Genomic DNA, 19,306 nt, shown 5'->3' with positions numbered 1-19,306 from the left:
GAATCTGGGTACCCAGGTTTCATTATATAATAGGTTTTTCACCACGAGGATTCAAGGAGGCCGATATTCAGAATTAGCCGGGCTGACTCCCATGATTGACGCTGAGCGTGGATATTTATTGCCGGGCTGTTTGCGGTAACCAACACTGAGAGCTCACGAAAGAAAAAGCCTCAGTTTTAGGTGAGCCTTATGACCCTACCACCACCCCATCATCAGCATAAAAAACTTTCATGAGCACCTAGGAAGCAGAGCTTAGGACTGCTACACAGTTAGCGTTGGTAATATTAGTTCGAAGGTCCTGAGGCAGCGACGGATAGTCATGAAGCGATCGTTGACCTAACATTTTTGACCCTGAGAATGCTTGATAAAGAGAAATCAGCGTTACAAGCTCCTAAAATAATAGAAATCGTTTATTTATTAATGCTAACACAAAAGTTTTTTATGCCAATGATGCGGTGGTGGTAGGGTCATAAGGCTCACCTAAAACTGAGGCTTTTTCTTTTGTGAGCATTAATATATTTTTTTAAGCGCTCAAGTTTAGTTAATAATTAGTGGAGTATTAGATTTTATTTAGCTATAAGCACACACACATGTAAGATGCTGTGTTTTCTCCATTTGTAAAATGGATGCTCCCCTTGCACATGCCAGCAAATGGACATGGACTCCCATGTGCTTAGTTCTGATGGTATTTTAGAATAAAGATTCACCGATGCATAACCTTTTATAAAAATACCTCCAGAACTGAACACATTCTGATCTGGACATCTCAGTTCTGATCTCTATCTACATTCTAAGTAACCTGAGCCTCTCAATCTTCTGTGTCTTCTCCTAGATAAAAAATGCTAAGGTTGAAAATGTGAATGAACGCCCGGCAACAAAGAACATCTTTGCAGGAACAAGTGCTAGGAGTTTAATGGGAGAAGATTATACGGCAGCTTTACAGAGGCCCATTCTTCTGCACTGGAACCGCGGAAAGGTGAGACCAAGAAAGTTCTTGTGCATTTCCTAAGAACCCCTGCCTGGATACAATTGCAAACATGCTAGTAACAATACATTTGATCTTATACGCAATGTGTTAGTGTATTAAGTACATAGTCTATCCAGTGCATATTAGCACAGAGGATCTCAGCCCAGGATACACCTTGCCAGTCAGGATTCAGGATATCCACAATGAATATGCATGAGATTGATTTGCATGCACTACTTCCATTGTTTGTAAACCTTTTCATTTAGTGCTATACTGTATACCCCAACTCTCCTGTCTTACTTTTTAGGCTTCTAGCATTTGAATGCAGACATTTTTTTAAATTGTGTTTTTGTTTATATTTAGCAATTGTCCGTGATGCTTTGCCATGTACAGCTCTGTCTGTTCTTTATTTAATCAATATTAAAGTTGAAGACAGACCTCAAAACATATTAACCAAATGCATACATCCTTTTGAATCCCCTCACCTCATAAATTTGATTAGATTGTGAATATTTAGATGTATACCACACATATGCTGGCTTTTACAAAACTGCGGTACTTTCTATTATGGGCCAGTGAGGTAAATGCTCCGTCGCTCATATAGAAACATAAAAACAGACGGCAGATAAGGGCCACGGCCCATCTAGTCTGCCCACCCTAATGACCCTCCCATACCTTTGCCTTGTGAATAGATCCCATGTGCCGATCCCATTTGGCCTTAAAATCAGGCACGCTGCTGGCCTCAATCACCTGCAGTGGAAGACTATTCCAGCGATCAACCACCCTTTCAGTGAAAAAGAATTTCCTGGTGTCACCTCATAGTTTCCCGCCCCTGATTTTCCACGGATGCCCTCTTGTTGCCGTGGGTCCCTTGAAAAAGAAGATATCTTCCTCCGCTTCGATGCAGCCCGTGAGATACTTGAACGTCTCGATCGTGTCCCCCCTCTCTCTGCGCTCCTCGAGCGAGTATAGCTGTAGTTTGTCTAATCGTTCTTCGTACGGGAGATCCTTAAGTCCCGAGACCATCTGGGTGGCCATTCTCTGAACCGACTCCAGTCTCAGCAAATCCTTGCGATAATGCGGCCTCCAGAATTGCACACAGTATTCCAGGTGGGATCTATACAAAGGCATAATGACTTCCGGCTTACGGCTGACGAAACCCCTGCGTATGCAACCTATGATCTGTCTTGCCTTGGATGAGGCCTGCTCCACCTGACTGGCAGCCTTCATGTCCTCACTGACGATCACCCCCAAGTCTCGTTCTGCTACCGTTCTTGCTAGAATCTCACCATTGAGGGTATAAGTCTTGCATGGATTATGGTTGCCTAGGTGCATAACCTTGCATTTTTTGACATTGAAGCTAAGTTGCCAGGTCCTAGAATTCCTTTGAGTGTCAGAGCATTTTCCTCGCCAGCCTATGGCAGAAATCTCTACCACGGCTTTGTAAAAGGAGCCCATAGGCTTTCCTGGGGATATTGTTGGGGCAGAATGAAAATGGATTGCTGTGCGCGCATATATATTTTGGAAAACTTGAGAGTATATTCATAGCGTATATGCACACATTTGCAACCTTTGTGTGAAGTTGTCCACTTGAAATTGCACCATTGGTCCAGGTTCTAAGAACCTTTTTTATAAAACAGACTTCAAATGGGAACCTTCTGAGACTTTAATATTTAAAAAAAATAAATGCTGTGGCAATTAAATCTATTTAACAAGCCAGAATAGCCAAGACCATTTGTCTATAAAATCTATACTTAAATGTGGAGAATGTTATGGAGGCATCTACCAAATGAGCAATTCCTATAAGCATAAGCTTCCTCAGGGAAGAGTGCTCAGGAGACTTGTATGAGGGGCTTCTGAAAAGTTCTCAGCACAACCAACAAAGTTGAGGCAGTCTCCATCGAGGGCTATACAATTAGATCAGTGATTTTCCACTTTTTTCATTCTGTATTTTTCTGATGGAATGAAAAAAAAACTGTGGAAAATTACTGGACTAACCCCCTCTTTTACTAAGGTGCGCTAACCGATTAGCGTGCACTAATTGAATTAGCGCACGCTAAACGCTAACGCATCCATCGACTAACATGCATGCATTAGCATTTAGCGTGTGCTAATTCGATGAGCGAGCGCTAATCGGTTAGTGCACCTTAGTAAAAGAGGGCCTAAGTGTATAGCCCTCGATGGAGACTGCCCCAGCTTTGTTGGTTGGGCTGAGAATTTTTCGGTGGCCTCTCATAGATTCAACCTACCCAGCAAAAATCTATTTTAAAAAAATGTTTAATCCATTCATGAAGACATCCACACTTAGGGCTCCTTTTACAAAGGTGCGTTAGGGCCTTAACGCGCGCAATAGCACGTGTTAAATTCCCGAGTGCGCTAGCCACTACCACCTCCTTTTTAGGAGGTGGTAGATTTTGGGCTACCAAGCGCTATAGCTCGCGGTAATTTTGTGCGTGCGCTAAAAACCCTAGCGCACCTTCGTAAAAGGAGTCCTTAAAGTCTAGGGTATATGTCACTACCACCACAAACAAACAAACATATGTGTTGGATCATATATATATAAAATAGACATTCTTTTTAAAAAAATTTGTAGTACATATTTACCACTTATAGTCTAAGTGGTTTACATTCGGGTACTCAAGCATTTTCCCTCTCTGTCCTGGCAGGCTCACACTCTATCTAATGTACCTGGGGCAATGGGGGATTAAGTGACTTGCCCAGGGTCACAAGGAACAGCATGGGATTTGAACCCACAACTTCTGGGTGATGAGGCTGTAGCTCTAACACACTCCCCACAATTGTAAACAAACAAAGGACTTCACTGAGAGTCAAACTGAGAAATATTAAAATAAATGTATGTGGAGTGAAAAAAAGTAAAAATAAATAGAAACTATTCAAACTGAGAGTATACAAAAATGAAGATTATATGTGACCAATGTCACCTGTAGGCGACACCTTATATTATTGTAGCTAAGAAAAGACTCTGTTTTGAAGTGATTGCATCAGCATCACGATCAGACAGGACATGCTTCAGATTATATTTACAGGTGTAGCTGACGGTGAATTCTAGAAGCTCTGTTTAAAAAAATCTTCTATGCCCTTCAGATCTAACATAAGTCCAGAACAGTTATGATGGCTATGAATGAACAGAGATATCACCAATGACAAGTATAATCCTGAACTAACAATCCTCTTGCTTTTCCATTATCTTTGCCTTTCTGGTACTTTGATCTTTCGTCTCGCTGTGGCACTGCTGTTAAGAGTCTGTATAAAGGTCAAGAAACAGCCAATAGTTAAAAGACACATAAGCACAAGGAATGATAGCTGTGCAGAGGGAGGATGAAGCAACAGGAATTCGATTAACCTTTTCATTAGAGGGATGATGAGTACATCACTAAGTTTAGAAGTCAATTAATCCTTCAATGCCCACTGACACCTACAGGTGACAGCTATTAATAATAGCATATAATGACTAGTACATTGTTTAATTTTATTTTTCTGCTGCATATGCTCGAATATAGATCTAATAATCTTAACTGAACTGGATATGCTAAACTTATTTCATGGCACAGCTGAAAAAAAGGACCCCTTAGACTGTAAATCTCCAATACTACTGAAAAAGAATAACTCTCTCATATATATATAAACACACATACACTGTGAACCGAAAAAAATCCACACCAAAATGTTTTTTGTCATATCTTCCACAGAACTCAGCCGATTCTTATGAAATTTAACGCATCGGGTCCTGAATGAAGTTGATGTAAAATGTTGTAACTATTTCCCACCGTACACAACATTACCTTGGGCTCCTTTTACGAAGGTGCACTAGGGTTTTTAGCGCACGCACAAAATTACCGCGCCCTATAGCGTGCGGTAGCCGAAAATCTATCGCCTGCTGAAAAGGAAACGGTAGTGGCTAGCGCGCTTGGGAATTTAATTCCGCGCTATTGCGTGCATTAAGACCCTAGCGCACCTTCGTAAAAGGAGCCCTAAGTGTGGATGTCTTCATGAATGGATTAAACATTTTTTTAAAATAGATTTTTGCTGGGTAGGTTGAATCTATGAGAGGCCACCGAAAAATTCTCAGCCCAACCAACAAAGCTGGGGCAGTCTCCATCGAGGGCTATACACTTAGGCCTTCTTTTACTAAGGTGCGCTAACCGATTAGCGCTCGCTCATCGAATTAGCACACGCTAAATGCTAATGCATGCATGTTAGTCGATGGATGCGTTAGCGTTTAGTATGTGCTAATTCAATTAGTGCACGCTAATTGGTTAGTGCACCTTAGTAAAAGAGTGGGTTAGTCCAGTAATTTTCCACAGTTTTTTTTTCATTCCATCAGAAAAATACGGAATGAAAAAAGTGGAAAATCACTGATCTAATTGTATAGCCCTCGATGGAGACTGCCTCAACTTGAAGCCCCTCATACAAGTCTCCTGAGCACTCTTCCCTAAGGAAGCTTATGCTTATAGGAATTGCTCATTTGGTAGATGCCTCCATAACATTCTCCACATTTAAGTATAGATTTTATAGACAAATGGTCTTGGCTATTCTGGCTTGTTAAATAGATTTAATTACTTTCATTAATCACCTTATATAGTCTCTATGTTTAATCACATTCAATAAACTTTATTATTAAATGTGAACTGAATAAAAACCATATTAAAAAGTTTTATGGTATATCTTGAAAAAAAAATATGTCAAAAAGTAATGTTTCAATTAAGCAGATGTTCAAAGTGCACTCCCTTTGCCCTTTAGCCTTGACTGCCACTGATCTATGGACTTGTCAACAATGCTCTCTGCTTTAGATCAGCCCAAACATAGATGAGGCGCTGTTTAAGGTCTTCAACATCTGGTAGATGCATTCCTTTATCTGTCCCCAGATATGGTAGTCAACTCTGTTTAGGTCTGGTGTATTTGCAGGCCACAGGTCTGAACCAATGAAGTCTGGGGTCTCCCGATGTAGCAGTTCTGTGATGTCCTTTGTCCAATGTACTGGGGCGTCCTGTTGAAAGATAAAGTAGTCTCCTGACGTGATGGATCACTGGCAACAGCTTCTACATCATGAGGCTGTCCTGGTAGCATGCGCTGTTGATCTTAACCCCAGGATCGATGAAGAAAAGACCTGTAAATCTGAGTTTTGAAATTGTGACCGAGACCATGACTGATTGGCTGAAGGTTGGGCACATCCACAGTAGGCATTTGTAGGCCTGAAGGCACGTACGGGCGATCATTCTGTGTGTTAACTGAAGGAGCTACTGTAAATATCTTTTCATCTGTAATCCGCATGAAGCTGACGCTGTGCTCCGGGTACTTGGTCAAACGCTGCTTACACTGTTTCAGGCGTGTGTCTTTGTTGTGTGAAGTTAACTCATGGGCATGACGCTTTAAGACACTTTAATTTCAGATCGTCATGAATTATCCTAACCACAGTTGTCTGGCTTATTCCTGCTTCTCTTCCTATTTAGCGAGTTCGGTGTGTTTGAGGCGCATCCTCCTAGCTCAGTACAAGATCTTGTGTGCAAATCGAGCACGGTTATCTGCTGCCTGGCTTGCAACCCATAGTGCCTGTTGCTCGGATCTTGCGTAGCAGCACATCAAGGCCATTTTTGTTCCAACCCTTCTGTGGGAACTCTTAACAATCGTCGACTGCTGTAACCTTTCAGTAGTACCAAGTTCTTTATCAGTGAAAACCATTTTGATTCAGAGACTGTTTACAAACTATCGTCTGCTTCTGCGTGTATCCCATAGCAACAATTCATTTTCACAAGGTAGTGATGTGGGAAATATTTACAATATTTTACATCAACTTCATTCAGGACACGATGCACTAAATTTTATAAGAATCAGCAGAGTTCTATGGAAGATACGACAAAAAACATTTTGGTGGGTTTTTTGGTTCACAGTGTATACTGTATATATACACAGTAGATAACACTCTCTCTCTTTATATATATAACTCTATATCTATCTATCGAGAGCTTATCGTTTTAATATAGCATTATACTGTATATATACATATATACATTGTGAATCGAAAAACCATACCAAAATGTTTTTTGTTGTCTATATAGTGGTGGGAAGAGGAAAGCTAGTACCAGGCATCCCCTTCCCCAGCATTTGGAGGGTCTGTTAAATACATTCTCCTCCCCTACACACACCTTTTTTTTTATGTTGTCCCCAAAATACGTAGAGTCTCCTACCCGATACTCATGCTGGCTGAGCCTGCCCCCTGATTTCACTTCCTGGTCCTATGAACAAGAAGTGATGTTACAGGGAGGGCTGAGGCCAGCGTGAGCAGCGGTGGGGAAGGATGGAAGACCCTGCTCACTGCTAATGACAACTAGAATTGAAATGTGTGTGTGTGGGGGGGGGGGGGGGGGAGATAATGCATTTAAGAGATCCCCCCTCCCCGCCATGCTGGAGGTAGAGGAGAGATGCCAGCGCCAGGGGCGTTCTGCTCCCAACCCCTGCAGCTGTATATCTATATGTAAAAATTTTTAAACAATTTTCTAGTGCACTTTAGTGTATCAGAGGTGCCAGACTGACTGCTCTGAAAACCAAAGTCCTTTATTCATGGAGCTTATGCAGGCTGCTTTGGCAACAGCAGTGCAAAGTTCTCCCGCACACCACCCTGATATTTGTGTCCCAAGCATGCTTCCTGAGAGAACACATCCAGCAGTGAGAGCAAATTTCGTTTTCCATGAACGTGCAGTCCTTTAACCTCTGCTGAGACTGCAAATAAAGGAGCCGTTTATAATAGTGCCTCAGACACCTGCTTCTGGGAGCTAGGCTAATACCATCCAGCTTTACATAGGCCGCTGACTGGGTCTCAGAGAGTAATGACTTATTTTAAGGCTAAGCTGCACTCACTGTCACCCATCTGCCCTGTCAATAATATTGGAGACCTCAGTGTCATCGGTCTCAGTAATATTGACCTACCTTTGTTAGGAAACGTAGGGTCCATGTACTAAAATTTAGTTCTTGTTAACAGACATTAGCACATGCTAAATACAATCTGCATATCCTGTTGTATACCTATGGACCACATGGCACTTAGCACACACTAATGTCTGTTAGTGTGTACTAAACTTTAGTAAAAGGACCCCTAAATTTTCTGTCTAAAAAAGTGCTATCTGTGAAACAGGTTGGAAGGTATGTATATGTGAAAAACTGTTGGAATTTAAATGGTTGAAATGCTTATTAAATATTAAATTTAAATCTAAATGTAGCAGTTTGTCAGGTTGGGGCACCCGCAACCAGGGCTCACAAAAAGATATTTATTTTGTGAGGTAGTTCTCTCAGTATGTCACACAAGCTGGGTGCAGGCTGGGGCCGGATAAATCTGGTAGGCCGGAGGATCACAATTCCGGGGTCTCAGCCACAACTCTTAGCCCTCTGACTGTTTTTTCAGTAAAAGAAAAAGCTGAGTCCAAAGTGCAATTGATAACAGGAACTCTTTTTATTGTTAAACTTGATTGTAGCATCAACCATAAACTATTTACAACTCCTTGGCATAATCAATGAAGCACAGGTAGAGCTTCTTCTGGTACTCCCTCGCCTTTTCTATGATCCACCTCTGCAGCCCCTCATTATCTTGCTCACTTATCTCCCCCTATGTTCCCCCGCCCCCTGTTGACCTCCGCACAGCCAGTAGGTCCCTCCTATCTGTATAAGTTGAAAGCTGGTTCAGCCAGCAGCTAATAAGTCATTTTAGAAACCTTGCCATTATGTTCCCCCACTCTCTTGTTCAACTCCTTTATCCATGCGGTGAGCCACTCCTGGGTCCCACACTCTTCCCTCAGCCCAGGGCCAATGTGTCTTCTACGCCAAGTTGAATCCACACCATGCAGCCTTTGCACAGCCCAGAGTCTGTCCATTCACAGTTCTCCTTCTCAGATAGGGTCTCCAAACCTCTAAGTCTCTGTCCTCTCCTGGTAGACTTTTTCTCCTCTTTTGGTGAACCTCACTAGGTCCCCTCTTTCTCCTCTCTGTTTGCTCTTCAGGAAACTCCTTTAGACTTTCTCTTCACAAGCAGTCAGTACCAGTGGTGTAGGAAGAAGGGGGGCGGTTCGCCCAAGGTGCCGTCTTTGTGAGGGCGCAGGCACCCATCCTCCTCTTCACCCCCACCCCCCAATTGCCACGTTTGAGCACCATTTCCCTCTGTAACTTTCCTGGCGCGAACAGCAACCCCCAAGCTGCTGTCATGCCAGTGTTGGCTCTTCCTCTGACGTCACGTCCTGGACCCATGCCTAGGAAGTGTCTTCAGAGGAAGAGCCGATGCTGGCATGACAGCAGCTTTGGGGGTTGCTACTTGCACCAAGAACATTACAGAGGGACAGGGGAAGGGAAGCGGTGTGCACACGGCAGGAAGGGGCAGGGGGCGGAGATGGGGGCAAGGGAGGGTCTCGTACCCTTTTTGATCTTGAACCATTCTGTATCTCCATACCTTATTTGCACTGTAGCTTCTTGATCGTACCGTGTTTCACCAAAAATAAGACCTACCCCGAAAATAAGCCTTAGTCGCCGGAAGCAGCAGCAGCCATGTCATGGCCCGGTGATTTATCATTTTTTAAGCCTATCAATCTGCCTGCATACCTCTTCTAGACTGTCTGTCAACCCTGTCAGTTTCCCGTCTTCGTTTCCTGTGTATGTTGTGTATATCCTCTTCGGTAAATACAGACGCAAAAAATGTGTTAAGTTTGTCGGCGATGGCTATATCCTCCTTTAGCACTCCCTTTATTCCATCATCCAACTGCCCCGCCGCTTCCTTTGTGGGTCGTTTCCCCATAATATATCGAAACACAGAATACACAGTCATTTTTTGATCTCTTGATTGAAGGAGGTTCAACAAAAGCAAATATATTCCCGAAGAAACATCCCACAGAGTGGATTGATGATCATTTGGAATCAAGCATCCAAACTGACTCTTGTTAATGATACAGCAGAACGAGGTGATGAGCCTCACTGAAAAATACAATACTTTGACAAAAGATGAAGAACAGAAGCAATTTGTTCTTCAGCTAATGGTCAGCCACTGAAAGAAGTTTCTTTCTGCATCAATGGCGGCACTTATGTCATAGGCCATTGATTATTTGTCGAATGCACAGGAATTACAATATACTGTTAAGCTTAGCAGTAGTTTAAAAAAAACAGCAAGAAGGGACGACCCATAAACTGTTTGTTTTAAGTAAAATTTTGGTGTTTTTTATTTTTAAAAAAGGAATAAAATTAGCCTTGTCGACAAATGAAATGTGTTAATTAATTTTTTGGGACCACCCTAGGGACAGACTTAAAGATCTCAATATGTATACTTTGGCGAAAAGGCAGGAGAAGAGAGAGATGATATTTAAATACCTATGTGGCATAAATATGCATGAGTTAAGTCTCTTTCAATTGAAAGGTAACACCAGAGTGAGAGGGCATAGAATGAGGTTAAGAGGTGATAGGCTCAGGAGTAATCTGCAGAAATACTTTTTTACAGAATGATGGCAGACGCATGGAATAGTCTCCCAGTAGAAGTGGTGGAGACAAAGACTGTCTGAATTCAAGAAAGTGTGGTTCAGGCACGTGGGATCTCTAAGGGAGAGGAAGAAATAGTAGATTATATGGATGTGCAGACTGGATGGATCAGTTGGCCTTTATCTGCCGTCACATTTCTATGTTTCTACTGGAAGTCCTGTATATCAAGGTTCCTCAACCAGTGGTGTAGTGAGGGGGGGCATATCACCCCAGATGCCGTCTTGGGGGCACCGGCAACTCTTCGTCCCCGACACCACACTCACACCCTTCCTTCCCCATCCCCATCCCTCTTTAAAATCTTCGCCAGTGCGAGCAACTACTCTAGCCTGCTGCTCATGCCGGCTTGGCTCTCTGAAATCACTTCTGGGTCGTGGGGACAGGAAGTGACATCAGAGGAAAAGCCAGCGCAAGCAGCAGGCTGAAGAAGCTGCTTGCTATGGTGAAGATTTTAAGAGATATGGGGGGGTGGGAAGGGAAGGCGCAAGTGTGACGCAGAAGGTGTGGGGGTGAGGGTTAGCACAGGAGGGGGGCAGAGAGGAGGGGCAGAGTGGGGCGCCACCGCCCTGAGTGCCTCCTACCTTCGCTATGCCACTGTTTTCAACCCAGTCATCAGAACACACCCAACCAGTCAGGCTTACAGGATGCCCACAATAAATATACATGAGCTAGATTTGCATGCAATGGGTTAGCACATGCAAATTAATCCTATGCATATTAAAACCTGATTGCCTGGATATGTACTGAGGACTGGAAGATTTGATAAATAAAGTAACACTCCTGATGGTGCGATGGGAGAAAATTTGCTTTAAAATGGCTGAATCATCTCATCCTCTAGGTACTGTGAGAACATTTCTTTTAGAAACAGACCCCCTGGTAGTGAGCTCATGGCGATCAATATATATATTTTTATTTCTCAAATATTTTTTATTAATTTTACCAAGTAGATACATCAAATACAAATAAAACTAGCAACATAAATTAATTACATACAATAATACATTCAATAATGCACTATTATATTGAACCTAAAACAAATTAGACAAATTAAACATAAAATAAAACAAAATGCACAAGAGCTGCGGATAATCTTTTCAGATATAGAGAAGTCAAGTGAGATTACAAAGTATTGCTACAGAAATCGTCTAGTGGGGCCCATTTCTTATTAAAGCTAGCAATAATGTTATGTTTGAAAGCAATTATTTCTTCAAATTTTCTAATTATACACAAATGATTCCACCATTCATGAAAACTGATGGAAAACTGTGATGGATAGCCAGAGCTATCATAGTGTCAAATATTTTAAAGAACTTTGATGGAATTGAGATATCTGGGTTCGAGGAGCACAAAATAATGGCCCTATAAGCGATAGGCAAACCAATGTCTAAATGAGGTATAGAAAGAATTCTAGGCCATACACTTGACCAGAACAAATGTACATTATAACATTTATAAAGGAGATGTATAAGAGTGCCAGGCTGTGTATGGCAAGACCAGCATTTCCCTGATGAGACTGAGTGTTTAAATTTGGCTATTTTATTAGGGGTCAAATAAGCCCTATGCAAAACAAAAAACGTAGATTGACAAATTGACGCTGACCTGGTGGGCCGAACTGATAGAGGCCAGAAGGAGTTCCAATTTATTTAATCAGGGATTAAATTCAATTCTTCTGCCCAGAGGTCATCAAAGGGGATAACCACTTTCCTTCTCACTTCTTGCATAATTTTATATAATTTGGAAGCTCTCTTTTTTTCCTATTAAAAGAGACTGGGTGAGCTTAGAGAAGTTATGTAAAATAGGCGTCCTCTCTCTCCATGGGGTTATATATTTTTAAATACCAGCCGCCACAGACAAAAAAATATCTGGATGTTTAGTAACAGAATCCACTGAATATTTAGATAAAGCAGTGAGCTGGTGACACTATCTGGACTATGGCAATATTCAGCTTCTATTTGGATCGTTTAACTTGGGACCAGTGGCGTACCAAGGGGTGGGCGGTCCGCCCCGCGTGCACGGCTTGGGAGGGTGCACAGCCGTCCAGGTCCGGGTCCTCCTGCCCTTCCTTTCCCCTGGCCCGCGCCGCTCCAATCTTACCTTCCCCGCCGACAAGAAGTCTTTCTGACGTCAATTCTGACGTCGGAGAGGACGTTCCGGGCCAGCCATAAAGTGATTAGCTGGCCCGGAACGTCCTCTCCGACGTCAGAATTGACGTCAGAAAGACTTCTTTTTGGCAGGGGGAGGTAAGATTGCAGGCGCGGACCGAGGGAAAGGAAGGGGAGAGGCTTTAGCACAGCAGGGAGGGAGGGAGATAGGTAGGCAGACAGGCAGGCTGGCTTTGGGGTAGAGAAAATCTGGAAGGCAGTGGGTGGGACATAAGGAGGCACTGGGGGCACTAAGGACACGGGAAGGAGACACTGGGGGCACCATGGACACGGGAAAGAGGCACTGGGGGCACTAAGGACACAGTACGGAGGCACTAGGGGCACTAAGGACAAGGAAGGAGGGAGGGAATAGAAAGGGACAATTGTTGAGCCTGAGTGCAGAAAGAAAGAAATGAAAGAAAGGATACACAGTCAATTAATAGATGTCCCCTTTTGATGAAAAAAATAAATGGTCAGGTTACCTCTGACTTACTTTTTCTGCAGCAGAGTCAGCAACTACACTGAGGTGCAGGAAGGTCCCGTGATGACTCATCTGCCGGCTCTGCTTCTGAAGAAGTAAGTTACATTGGAGGGGGTGGACCCGGCAGACGCAGTCATTGCGGGAATTTGCTACAACTCCCTGCGTCTGCCGGGTCCACCCCGTCCGACGTAACTTACTTCTTCCGGAGCAGAGCCAGCAGACGAGTCATGGTGGGACCTTCCAGCATGCGGCTGCTGAGTCCGCTCCAGAGCAAGAACGTCGGAGTGGGGTGGACTGGCAGCCAGCAGCTACAGTCATCGTGGGACCTTGCTGAATGAAGGGAGAGAAAGGAGCAAGATTGCTGGAATGGAAGAGTGGTGTAGGGAAAGAAAGGGGGCAGGGTGGTATGGAAGGGTGGTGCTGATAGAATTGATATACAGAGAAAGGGGAGAGACATAAGGGGGAAGAATATTGGAGGGAAAGAAAGGGGGAAGATGCTGATTGAAGAGGGGTGGATGGCAAGAGAAAGGGCAGACATTGGATGGTAGTGGGGAGCCTATGCTGGATGGAAGTGCAGATGGGAGAGATAAGGGAGCAAATGCAGGAAGGAAATGGGAGGAGAGACAGAGGGGAGCAGACGCTGGATGGAAGTGGACAGAGAGAGGAGAAGGTACTAGATGGAAGGGTTGGAGAAAGAGGGTACATGATGGAAGGAGGGAATAAATAAAAGGAGGGCACATGATGGGGAGAAAAGGATTGAGTTAGGGAAACACTGGAGGGGTAAGGGAAAGAGGTGGCAAGCTTTAGGTAGACAGTAAAAAAGGACATTGATGAGAGGGTAGTAAGAACGTAATCTAGACAGATGCAGAAAATACATTGAAAAGGAAAATGAGGGAAAAAAGGGAAAGGGATTGCAGAGGAGAGGTGTGGGAGAGGGAAGGAGAGAAGAGAGATGCTAGACCAATGGGGGTGAAAGGAGAGGTGGAAGGGGGAGGCATACAGTTTCTGGAAGGGGCATAGAAGGAGAGAAGATGCCATATAGGGGAAGAGAGATGGCAGACAGTGGATGGAAGGAAGAGAGTTACAAGAAGATGAGGAAAGCAGAAACCACAGAAGACAAAGGTAGAAAAAAATGTTCTATTTATTTATTGCTTTAGGAAACATGTGTCACTGTTTCTGTGGTGCACTGTATGTAGAGTCCAGCTTCTTACTGGTTCAATTTAACTTTTGTCTATGTATTTCTATTTTATCCCCCCTTTTACAAAACTGTGGAGCGTTTTTTAGCGCCAGCCGTTGTGGTAGCAGCTCTGATGCTCAGAATTCTATGAGCGTCAGAGCTGTTACCATCGTGACTAAAATCCACACTACAGTTTTGTAAAAGAGGGAGGGATTAGTTTGTGATTACATATTCCATACTAGGTGAAGGTGTTTTCTGTGTTCTGTGTGTTCAAAAGACATGGTTTTTTGTTAGGATTGACTGCAGGATTGATCTGTACTAGACTGGCTTGTTTAGTTTTACAATGCAGCACTATCAGGTTAGTACCACTGAATAACTCTCTCATCAGGGCATCATTCCTTCCCCCAGGCATTGGAGGGGGTCTCTTAAATGCACTTCCTCTACCTCTTCCAGTCTTCACCAGTAACAAGCAGAAAGGAACTCCTCACTGCTCACGCCAGCCGCAGACCTTTCTTTGATATCGCTTCCTGTTTGTGGGGCATCAGTAGTCAGGCTCAGCTGGTACGAGCAGTAGGTAGAAACCCTGCTCACTGCTAGTGAAGAAAAGAAGACTTGAAGATGGGAGGGGTGGTGTTCCCGCTAAGCTGCGCTGGCGTGCGCTGGCGCACAAAATATTACATCGCAGCGCACAAGTTTCTCGTCACAGCGCACGGCGTACGGCAGATGGCAGGGCGGCGAGAGGAGAATCGGGCGAGTTGGCTCATAACTTTGCTGGCGCCCGATATTTTTAGCTCACAGCGAAAAAAGTTTGCTCACAACACCCGCCCGCTTAGAGGGAGCACTGGTGACGAGTGCATCTAAGAGACCCCCCTTTACTGCCAAGGAGGTGCTGGGTACAGGACAGGATTAATTCTTCGAGGGCCCCTAGGCACACAAGTACACTGGCCCCCCCTGGGCCTGCCCTGCCCCGCCCACACCCCACCCCATTTATCTGTTTTCTTATTTACTTTTTTATTTCCACTTATATTTCTTTCTTTTTTTTAAATTAAAAACAAAGATTAGCATATCAGTGCACAGTTTTTCTTCTATGCAACCCCCAAACATCTCTGAACAAATCCCCCTTCCTTCCCTTCCCACCTACTTACTCAGGACATTAACTCTGAACCCTTTCAATCTATATATATAAAATCGGAGGTATGTATGTGTGTATGTATGTGTGTATGTGCCGCGATCACGCAAAAACGGCTTGACCGATTTGAACGAAACTTGGTATGCAGATCCCTCACTACCTGGGATGATATGTTCTGGGGGTCTCGCGGCCCACCTGCACCCGTGGGCGGAGCTACAAACAGAAAATCAGATTTCACCCATTCATGTCAATGGAAAAAATGTAAAAAGCTGCCATTCTCACTGTAATTCAAAAACGGCTTGACCGATTTGAACGAAACTTGGTATGCAGATCCCTCACTACCTGGGGTGATATGTTCTGGGGGTCTCGCGGCCCACCTGCACCCGTGGGCGGAGCTACAAACAGAAAATCAGATTTCACCCATTCATGTCAATGGAAAAAATGTAAAAAGCTGCCATTCTCACTGTAATTCAAAAACGGCTTGACCGATTTGAACGAAACTTGGTATGCAGATCCCTCACTACCTGGGGTGATATGTTCTGGGGGTCTCGCGGCCCACCTGCACCCGTGGGCGGAGCTACAAACAGAAAATCAGATTTCACCCATTCATGTCAATGGAAAAAATGTAAAAAGCTGCCATTCTCACAGTAATTCAAAACGGCTTGACCGACTATTTTGGGCCCAGGCACGTGCCTAGTTGGCCTATTGGGTAATCCGGCCCTGGCCGGGTATCCCCTTCCTGGGAGCAAGCTATCCTTGCTATGCCACTGCTCTCATCGACATTTATCTGAGTAGAAGTTGCCCCTGCTTTGATAAGTGCCATTGACATAGCATATGCAAGACAGGCCCTCCAATCTGCTGAATTTGTTCTCTAGGACAATGCAGTTGATCTCTGACTTTTCTCTCACTTCTTCTCAATCAGAGATACTCTCTCTGTGCCAGGCCTTCTTGCATCTCATACCATTTTTGTCTCAACCACCTACTCTAGATCCACCACCCATCCATGCAGAAATTTTTTCTGACATTGTTGTTGAGTTGCACCAGCAGGAAAATGGAAGTGATAATAACTCTGTTCAAGCCATTGGTGAGACCTCAAGTAAGATTAATGTGCCCAATTCTATAGGTGTTGCCTCCGAAAGGGTATGGAAGTGGTTCCGAGAAAGCAGTTTGCGTCCAAAACCTCAAAGGTATAAATAACACTCAGAAAGCTTATATCCATAAGATTGATAAAATGGCAGTCTGCATTAAATTAATGTTCAGAATACCTGTGCTGCTTGATAGAGGCAATTTCTCAGTTCCTCTCTCAGCTGTTACCATTAATTCCCAGTGTTAATTAAATTGCTAGTTTATATCTGGTGACTTTCCCCAGAGGATGATTTTATTTCTCAGGCATACTTGTCTCTTTGTGGTCCTATGGCCTTAGAAATCTCTCTCACTTCCTCTCTGGCACCTGTGTCTCAGCAATCTCCCCTTTATCCACCTCCTGCCCATCTCTGTCCTCCCCGAGTTGCCACACCACTCTCCGGTTTCGCAGCCACATAGTTTCGTTCCCCCCACTGACAGCTGCTGAACTGTTGTAGAGGGGTGCACAACTCTAAGCTTATTAAATATAGAGAGATTTTATTTTTACTTCTGTCACAGAGATCTTGAGTTTGTCTGCTTGGAGAATAAAGCTCTTCTCAGTATATGTAATGTAATTTGTAATGTAATTTATTTCTTATATACCGCTATATCCGTTAGGTTGTAAGCGGTTTACAGAAAATATACATTAAGATTAGAAATAAGAAAGGTACTTGAAAAATTCCCTTACTGTCCCGAAGGCTCACAATCTAACTAAAGTACCTGGAGGGTAATAGAGAAGTGAAAAGTAGAGTTAGAGGAAAAATAAAAATAAAATAAACATTTTAACAAGACAGCATTGATCTAAATACTTTGGAAGGTAGAAGAGAGGAGAGAAAGGAATAGAAGCAGAAGGGGGAGCCGTTGAACAGTAGAATTCTGGAGAAATTTAAATGATAGAAATAGAACAAAACAAAGACAAAAGGCAAAACAATAGATAAGATTAAAGATAAATCATAAGCTTTAGGTGTATATTTATGCAGCAAAACAAATGCAATGGACTTTATAAATAAAGATTTGTCAGCTAATAGGAATCTTACAAGCACCATGACACCCACAATTTTTTCCTGAGTAAAGCTCTGAAATTGTACCCCCTTTAAGTAAGAGGGTAGGATGGTATAACTTAGTATTTTCATACCAGTAATATTCAGGGTTACCAGATTATACTATTGTAAAATCCGGGCTCATGGCACCACCCCAGGCCCGCCCAGTTCCACCTCACCCTGACCCATTTCGGCCCCACCCCCTCAACCTGTTCTCGTACTTGGAGCCGCGTCAGGAAGGCATCTGCACATGTGCAGGTGTTGACGTGATGATGACACATACAGGTGTGCATGCGCGTGACATCACCGTGTTGCACCCACGCGTGCGCAGAGGGCCCTCCTGATGCAGTCCCGAGTTGGAAGCTTTTCAAAATCTGGACAACGTGCCGGGTTTTGAAAAGTCGTTCGGTTAAAACCGGACGTCTGGTAACCCTAGTAATATAGAACCAAAATAGTTCTGTTCCGGGAGTGATGTAGACCTGTCTTATTTATGTAATTTTCAGCTACGGATAGGTTCTAGTTCAAACCCAATGGATAACCCTCTAAGGGACATGGCAGCTGTGTCCCAGTGAAGATTGTGACAGTGACAGTGAAGATTAATTCAAGGTGTCTGATTCTTAGGAAAATTTCTGATATCTCGCTAGACCAGGGATCTCAAAGTCCCTCCTTGAGGGCTGCAATCCAGTCGGGTTTTCAGGATTTCCCCAATGAATATGTATTGAAAGCAGTGCATGCACATAGATCTCATGCATATTCATTGGTTTCCAGACTGTGTATGTCTTGTTGCTGTTTCCACACAGTAGTCATAGAGTTTACTGATTGCATTTATTTTCTATTTTCCAGATTAAAAGCTTCTATTCCTATCAGGAGGAGCCCACAGTGATCCTGAATATGAAGAGGGGTTTGGCTAGCTTGTTCCAGATACAGCTAAACTCTGGAGCTAGCAATGAGGTACTACCCCACAGTCAGCATTTAATTTCTGGGAGCGGCCTGGAATTTTTCAGACTCCAGAGCAGCAGAGATGGAAGGAAAGGAGAGAGCCTGGAACAAAACAGAAAACAGTTACTCTGCTCTGTAATCCTGTTTCTCCTCTTATCTTGTTTCTGTGTTGCCTGTCCCCTCCCCTGTTTCAGCTCTGCCCACAGTGTTCTTCTCTACTTTTCAAAATACGGCATAAGGCTATTTCTTATACATGTGAAGTACTATTGCAATGCTGTTGATCAATTGGTGCACTGACAATGTTCCAATTATAAGAACATAGGATGTGTCATGTTAGGATGAGGCTCAGGGGAGATATGATAGAGACCTTCAAGATCATGAGGGGCATAGAGAGGGTGGATAGGGACAGATTCTTCAGGCTGAAGGGGTCAACAGGCACGAGGGGGCATTCGGAGAAACTGAAGGGAGATAGGTTCAGAACAAATGCAAGGAAGTTTTTTTTCACCCAAAGGGTCGTGGACACTTGGAATGCGCTACCGGAGGAAGTGATAAGGCAGAGTACGGTACAAGGGTTCAAACAGGGATTGGACGGATTCCTGAGGGATAGGGGGATCGTGGGATACTGAGAGAGGTTCTGGGATGTAACACAGGTATAGAAAGCTAACCAGGAAATAAGTATAGAAATCCAACCAGGTCGTGGATGTGCAAGACCGGAGGGTTAGGACTTCGATGGGAAGATAGGACACAATGGGAAACCAAGGTGGCAAGGGGGCCCCTTCTGGTGACTC

At 43.7% G+C, this 19,306-nt stretch overlaps 1 protein-coding gene across 4 annotated transcripts in view; it reads left to right on the top strand.

Moving 5' to 3' along the window:
* MTTP (microsomal triglyceride transfer protein) overlaps positions 1 to 19,306 on the top strand; it is a 119,246-nt gene that overhangs the window by 20,291 nt on the left and 79,649 nt on the right. For all 4 annotated transcript variants that reach the window (XM_033957197.1, XM_033957187.1, XM_033957215.1 and 1 more), the window contains exons 3-4: positions 833 to 976; positions 18,423 to 18,530. In XM_033957197.1, the coding sequence (XP_033813088.1) occupies positions 833 to 976; positions 18,423 to 18,530 (252 nt within the window). The remainder of the gene's footprint in view (positions 1 to 832; positions 977 to 18,422; positions 18,531 to 19,306) is intronic.

This window comes from Geotrypetes seraphini, chromosome 1 (genome assembly GCF_902459505.1).
Source record: "Geotrypetes seraphini chromosome 1, aGeoSer1.1, whole genome shotgun sequence".
Lineage (NCBI taxonomy): Eukaryota > Metazoa > Chordata > Amphibia > Gymnophiona > Dermophiidae > Geotrypetes > Geotrypetes seraphini.
The sequence above is the reverse complement of the archived record's forward strand: the minus strand, read 5'-3'. Positions and strand labels throughout refer to the sequence as shown.